The sequence below is a fragment of the Crocuta crocuta genome, unplaced genomic scaffold (assembly GCF_008692635.1).
Source record: "Crocuta crocuta isolate KB4526 unplaced genomic scaffold, BGI_CrCroc_1.0 scaffold330, whole genome shotgun sequence".
In the NCBI taxonomy this organism is placed as follows: domain Eukaryota; kingdom Metazoa; phylum Chordata; class Mammalia; order Carnivora; family Hyaenidae; genus Crocuta; species Crocuta crocuta.
In genome coordinates, this window is record NW_027530521.1 from 2,197,386 (window position 1) to 2,203,696 (window position 6,311).

Sequence of the window (6,311 nt, forward strand, 5' to 3'; positions counted from 1 at the left end):
GGGGGGCACATGCTGGAGACATCCTTGACACCTTGGCCGTCAGTGCTCAGCCTGGGCCTGTGGGGTCAGCGGTCGTGGACACCCTGGCTCCTGTCCGGTGTTGTGGATGTGACCAGGTGAGCCCAGGCCCGCCTGGGGGCCGCACTTCCTCTTCCGGGCTCTGTGCTGCGGGCCCGTCCGCTCCTGTGACTCCCCCTGACCATGTCCCCTCCTGCCCCCAGCCTGAGCCTCCTGAGCGACAGGAAGGGCCTGACCCGGAGGGAGCGGCTGGAGCTGCGGCGCCGGACCATCTTGCTGCTCTACTACCTGCTGCGCTCCCCGTTCTATGACCGCTTCTCCGAGTGAGGACCAGCCACCACAAGTGGCATCGACCGGGGCAAGGGGAGGGAAGCAGGGCACTGGCGGCCCGACCCCCGAGCCGCCTTCCCTTCCTCCCTCCTTCCTCCGACCGGAGTGAGCACCCACTGTGTGCCGACCTGGGTGCAGCCCCTTTGTCATCAGATGCCAGCCAGCCCGACCCTGCCTCAGGGCCGTCTGGCCATCAGCCCACGTGTGCAGGAGTTAAGGAGCGTTGGCCGCCAAAGGCAGGGCCACCGGAATGGAGGCAGGTGGGGGTGCGATGGTTGAGTAGTTTGGATCCCCGCTTGTCAGAGGAAGGCTTTGAGGTTCACAGAGGCTGGGCACCTCCAACAGCCACCCAGCTGGCCTGGGGAGGAGCCGAGTGCCCCCTCCATGCTTTCTCTCGGCCTGTGCCTACCTCCCCCAGCCTCTGCTCCGTCACCTGTGTGGGNTGGCGGAGCCGAGTGCCACCTCCATGCTTTCTCTCGGCCTGTGCCTACCTCCCCCAGCCTCTGCTCCGTCACCTGTGTGGGTCCTTGGCAGACACGGGGCTCACTGGCAGCAGGTAGAGGGTGGGTTGGGGCCAGGCTTCCCAAGGCCAGCCAGGTGACTGCCCCAGGGCAGACTGAGATCTGAGGCCGCTGTACCACGACCAGGGCCAGGAGACAGGACCGGAGGCTCCTCGGAGCCCCTCTGTCTACGGCTTAACAAGGAAGACCGGAGTAGTGACTGGAATTACATTTAACATTACAGCCACACAACCTCTGGGTTTGGCTTGGTGCGTTTTTGAGGCAACAGGAAGCAAGGTTGGGTCGAACTTAATATCACCTTGGCGAATGTAGCTTGGCCTGGCAATTCCTATTTTCAGATACATTTGGAAGCTCACAAGGTACTAAAGTCAGATCGTATTCCTTGCTCTAGAGAAGTATTCTGAAAACGTACCTGGACCATGTGACCGCCCTACCCCGTTCCCCCCCTCCCTTTTTGCAGGGAAAGCATAGCCTCAGTATCTCAGGAACTGAGGCATTTGGGGGCAGCAGTGACGGCAGAGGTGGCTCTCCAGGCTGCGTGCCTCTAGTGTGGGGCGCATTCCTGCAGAGACCTGACCAGGCTAGTACCGTTAGGGCAGTGGCCCAGACTGAGAAAGTTCTAGAAAACCTGTCAGAGAAATTCCTGGTCTCCCCAGAGGACAGGGAACAGCTCTGTGGTGCAGTCTGTACATGGAGCCCCCGTTCCTTACTGGCAGAGACAGAGGATAGTCCCTGGAGCTGAGCTGCCCTCCAGTCATGTGACTTTGGGCAAGTTATTGAACCTCTCCGGGCCTCTTCTGTAAAATGGGGATGCGCTAGTGTCCACATCCTAGGGCTGTGTAGACTTGAAGTGACCCATGGTAGTGCCTGGAACATAGTAAGCACTTGAGTGCTGAGTCTTATCATTTCTCTTTTATTTTATTTTATTTTTTTAATGTTTATTTTTGAAGGAGAGAGAGCGGCAGAGTGCAAGCAGGGGAGGGGCAGAGAGAGGGAGACACAGAATCCCAAGTAGGCTACAGGCTCCGAGCTGTCAGCACAGCCCAACACAGGGCTCCAACCCACAAACTGCGAGGTCATGACCTTATCTGAAGTCGGACATTTAACCGACTGAGCCACCCGGGCTCCCCTTATCATTTCTTCTTTTCATCCAATGCCATCGCCTCACCCCAGGTTCTCCCGTGGGGAAGCCCTGTCTCTTGAAAAATAGGGCTTGGCCCTCATCCCTTCCCCTGCTTGTGAGGTTTCAGAGGGCTCAGCTCTCCTTGCTTCCTGGGGGCTTCTCGAAGGCAGCGTGGGGCTGCCCTTCCCTCCCGGCCCTCTCTGTCCCTGCTTGGAGCTCCATGAGTATTTGTCTGCTCGAGAGAAGGAAGGGCAAGATGAGTGGGGGAGGTGGGAGCGGTGTCTGTCGGGTGCTGGGAGGAAGCCCCCCCAACCCCCCCCGTCCACGGCTGAGCTGTGGGCGCCCCAGCCTGTGGCCCAGAGCTCTCTCCTTTTGTCGGCGCGTCTGCGGGCACCCAGAGCCCCCCTCCCCGCCTCAGCCTGCTCTTTGTTTATCTTCTCTTTGCAGGGCAAGGATCCTCTTCCTGCTGCAGCTACTGACAGACCACGTCCCGGGCATCGGCCTGGTCGCGAGTAAGTGTGGGACAGTCTTGTGAGGATGACTGGGTGTCGCAGATCCTGTGAGTGGCCCCGTGCCCCTGTCTGGGTCCCCTTTATCTCCTTGTAATCTGATTCTTGACAGGAGAGCCCGGAGGCCAGGCTGGGTGGGTGACAGCTCCTGGCCGTGGGCCAGGCTGGCCTGTGGAGACTCAGGGGAAGAGGGTGCCCTGTCATGGGAGGAGCATCAGGCCACATTGGGCTGTCAGCCTTAGTGCTGCCTCAGCAGGACACTGGCTTCTCTGAGCGGGGAATATACGGCCGGGCTGACACCCACTAGACCCGGGCTGTCTGTATCTGTGGCTGGACAAGCTACAGGGCTTCTCTGAGCCTGAGAATCTTTGTAAAGGGGGACAAGAATCACCGCGATGCCGCCTCTCTGCGGGCCTCCAGGTGGGAGAGTCGGTTGGACTCCTGGCCAGGCAGACGTGAGCAGCTGTATTGGGGCAGCAGCGGCTGAGGTGGGCCTCAGGTAGAGTGCAGTCGGACTGGAGTCCGGCCCTCAGCCCCGAACTCTCTCTCATTGCAGGGCCGCTCATGGATTACTTGCCCACCTGGCAGAAAATTTATTTCTACAGTTGGGGCTGACACACCCCGGGAGTGGGTACAGGGAGGGGCGGGGCACCCTGCTGCGGGGGACAGGGGGTGCCTCACCGTTCGGTCCCCCGGGGCCCCTCTGCGATAATAAAACTGACTCTGGCAGTGTCCGAGCATGTGGCCTCTTCATGCCCATTGATCGGGGCACCTGGCGCTCCCATGTGGTCAGGTTCTGCCCACAGCCCGGCCTCCAGAGCCCCCCTACACCCTCTCCACCCTTCACCGCTGTGCCCCATCACCGGGCCGAGAAGCCTCCGCCGGGACTGGGCCTCACGCTCCTCTGGCCACAGAAAGCTGGGGTTTAGCCTCATGGAGCGTGGGAAGCCGCTTGCTGGCAGCTGTAAACCCAGCTTCTCTGTCACCTGTCCCTGTGGCAAGAAACAGGGCCGAACCTGCCCGGTGGATGACAGCGGTCCGCCTGTGTGGCCAGAGCCTCTATATGTCCCTTCCCTGCAGGGCCCCATTCCTGCCGCTGCCCTGGGCAGTGGCCGCCTGTCGGCCTCTCTGTGCCAGAGCCTGGCGAAAGGTGGGCCCAGCTTGCCACAGAGTGGTGCCTCGAGCCCTGAGCCCCCCGCTTGGCAGCCGCAGGTTTTCTTTCATAGGCAAAGGTCAGCCACCAGCCGGCACTGGGGCAAATGCTGGGGACGGACGTGGGAGGGGCTGGGAGCCTGAGAGGCTCTGGCGGAAAGCCCGGTAGGTGGAGGTGTGGATGTGAGGAAGTCTAGGGCAGAGGTGGGCGAGTGGGGGATGCTTGCTGCCTACACTGGCGCCTGCGGAGAGCACGCCAGTCAGGGAGGCCTCCCTTCAAGCAGGCTCTCAAACTGCTGGGGTGTTTGCAGGGCAGAGGGGGAGAGAGGCTGTGTGTGCAGCAAAGCGCGAAAGTGACATCACAGCGCTGTGAGCGGCTGCTGGGGTGGACAGGGAGGGAGAGCGGGGCCAAATCCAACCGGCCATCGCTGGCCAGGTGAGAAACTCGGACCTGCCTCCAGAAGGCACTGGGGATGGGACTTCAAACCTCATCCTGGGGGACACCTGGGGGGCTCGGTTGAGTGGCCTTAAGCTCAGGTCATGATCTTGGAGTTTGTGAGTCAAGCACGGCAGGCTCACTACTGTCAGCGAGGGCCCACTTCTGACCCTCTGTTATCATCCTCCACCCTGCTCTCTCTCAAAAATAAGCATTTTTTTTTTTAAGCTTCTGTATTTTGAGCGAGAACCAGCAGAGGAGGGGCAGAGAGAGGGAGACGGAGTCTGAAGCAGGCTCTGCGCTGACAGGGCTCGAACTCACGAACCATGAGATCATGACCTGAGCCCAAGTCAGACGCTTCACTGACTTGAGCCTCCCAAAGAGGCCCCAAAAGTAAACATTAAGAGAAAAAACAAACCCCGTGGCCTGGGGCAGGGGTGCTGGCGGCAGACGGTGCTGGAGGAGGAGCAGGGGGACACTGCCCGCGGAATGGGGCCGGGTTCGTGGCGGGGATGGCGGGGTGCAGGTGGAACCCGGGCGTACCTCGGGACTGCCTGTGGATGGAGAGGAAGACCGGCATCTCAGAGGCGAGGAGGGTGAGGGACGAGGACTGAGTCGGGCAGTGTCCAGTGCCCATGGTTCCCAGCGGCGGCGGACTGTGGTGAGGACGGAGGGTGTGGACACAGGCTTGTGAGGAACAGTTGTGTGTGGGATGCAGAAAGGGGAGTGACCACTGGGGCTAGTGTGTGGGCGCAGCACAAAAGAACAGTCTGGGAGGGGACGCCAGAGCTGGTCAGCCGCAGGGAACTGAGGACCAGGAGCCCGGGTGTCCCTCTCCGGGCCTTGGGCACCTTGGCAGTTACAGGAATGGGGCCGGACCCCCAGTAGGTTGCTTAGAAGTGACTGGGTTTCTGAAGCGCAGAGCCTCACTCGGCCCTCGGGTTCGAATTCCCCAGGCCTGGACTGGGACCCGGGGTCTCGCGGTTCAGGTCTCTGAGATTCTGCCCTGAGCCAGGTCTGCACGGCACTGATGGGCGGGCATGTCTCTGCCTGAGAAGAGACTGTCTCCGCGCCATCACATTGCATTTATTCATTCAACAAGTATTTCTTGAACGTCCACCAGTTGCGGCTGGGGATCCTGCAGGGACCAAAAGCCCGTTCCGACCCTCAGAAAGCTTCCACCCCGGGGAGCAGCTTGCACGCTTTGCTGCCTAACCTGGAATGTCTCTGTGCAGCCTCAGGAGCGGTGGCAGGGCCCCGGGAGCCCTGAGGCCAGGGCGCCTGGAAGCTTCGGGAACAGTGGGGAAGTCCCTCAGAGTGGCGTCTCTGAGCGGGCCCAACGGCTGGGATCTTTGGCTGCCAGGACGTTCCTGACCTCACAGAAGGGGAGGCAGGGCGCAGAGAGCAGGTGGGGACGGTGGGGGCTCTCCGTGCCACCTCCCCCGGGAGCCACACCTCGGGCACACACGCACCTTACCTCACAGGTGAGGAAACGGCCCACTGTTGGGACGTGTCCACCTAGCAAGAGGCAAGGCTGGGATTTGAACGGAGATCAGACTCCAAGGGTTTGCGCCCTTAACTCTTGGGCAGCGACACTCGAGCAAGATGTGCTTTGGCACCTGTTGGCCGACAGCGTCAGTGAAGGAAAACCAAAGCCGAGCCTCAGCTGGAAGCTTCCGGCCTAGCCGGGGAGCTGGTGCTGACACTGAGCCCTGGAACTAATGCCCTTTGTGAGGCGGCCCTGGGCGCTGGCAGCAGTTCCGTCCTGCCGGGGGAGGGGCAGGCAGAAGCCTGGGTCAGGGACCAGAGGAGAGACGGTTCTCGGTTCTCGCCATGCTGGGGGCCCCAGAGCCCAGGGCCGGGCTCCGCCTCTTTTTCCTCTGCCTCGTCCTGGCAGCTGCCCTCTGCCCCCAGCCACTGAGGTATCTGGGGTCAAAGGGTCGGGGCCGCACAGGACCAGGGGCCTGGAAGGTGCAGGGGGGGTGGGGGGTGGGGCTCTGCCATGCCGCCTCCCTCTCCTCTCCCCTGAGGACAGGCTGGTGCCATTATGCTAGGTGTGGAGGCTCACCCTGTCCCCTACCCTGGGCCTTGACAGGGAGGGAAGAGTGGCCTTTAGGGCCGGGGCTGAGCACCCCAACATCTCCCACAGGCCTCAGCAATCTGTTCCTGAAGAATTTTCAGGCCCGCTGGAACTCTCTCAGCCATTTTCTGGCCTGGTGGAC

The 6,311-nt window shown here is 61.5% G+C and overlaps 2 protein-coding genes across 3 annotated transcripts in view; both read left to right on the forward strand.

The window, feature by feature from the left end:
• The window catches only part of PEX16 (peroxisomal biogenesis factor 16), a 6,968-nt gene extending 3,733 nt beyond the window's left edge, over positions 1 to 3,235 (forward strand). Inside the window, exons 8-11 of one of the 2 annotated variants that reach the window (XM_077767438.1) lie at positions 44 to 116; positions 222 to 341; positions 2,440 to 2,504; positions 2,878 to 3,235. In XM_077767438.1, coding sequence (XP_077623564.1) covers positions 44 to 116; positions 222 to 341; positions 2,440 to 2,504; positions 2,878 to 2,960 — 341 coding nt within the window. In that variant the 3' untranslated portion in view covers positions 2,961 to 3,235. The remainder of the gene's footprint in view (positions 1 to 43; positions 117 to 221; positions 342 to 2,439; positions 2,505 to 2,877) is intronic. The other variant, XM_077767439.1, reaches the window with a different exon arrangement.
• Positions 3,236 to 5,832: 2,597 nt separating this feature from the next.
• FREY1 (Frey regulator of sperm-oocyte fusion 1) overlaps positions 5,833 to 6,311 on the forward strand; it is an 836-nt gene continuing 357 nt past the window's right edge. Inside the window, exons 1-2 of the mRNA XM_077767440.1 lie at positions 5,833 to 6,011; positions 6,239 to 6,311. Coding sequence (XP_077623566.1) covers positions 5,923 to 6,011; positions 6,239 to 6,311 — 162 coding nt within the window. The 5' untranslated portion in view covers positions 5,833 to 5,922. The remainder of the gene's footprint in view (positions 6,012 to 6,238) is intronic.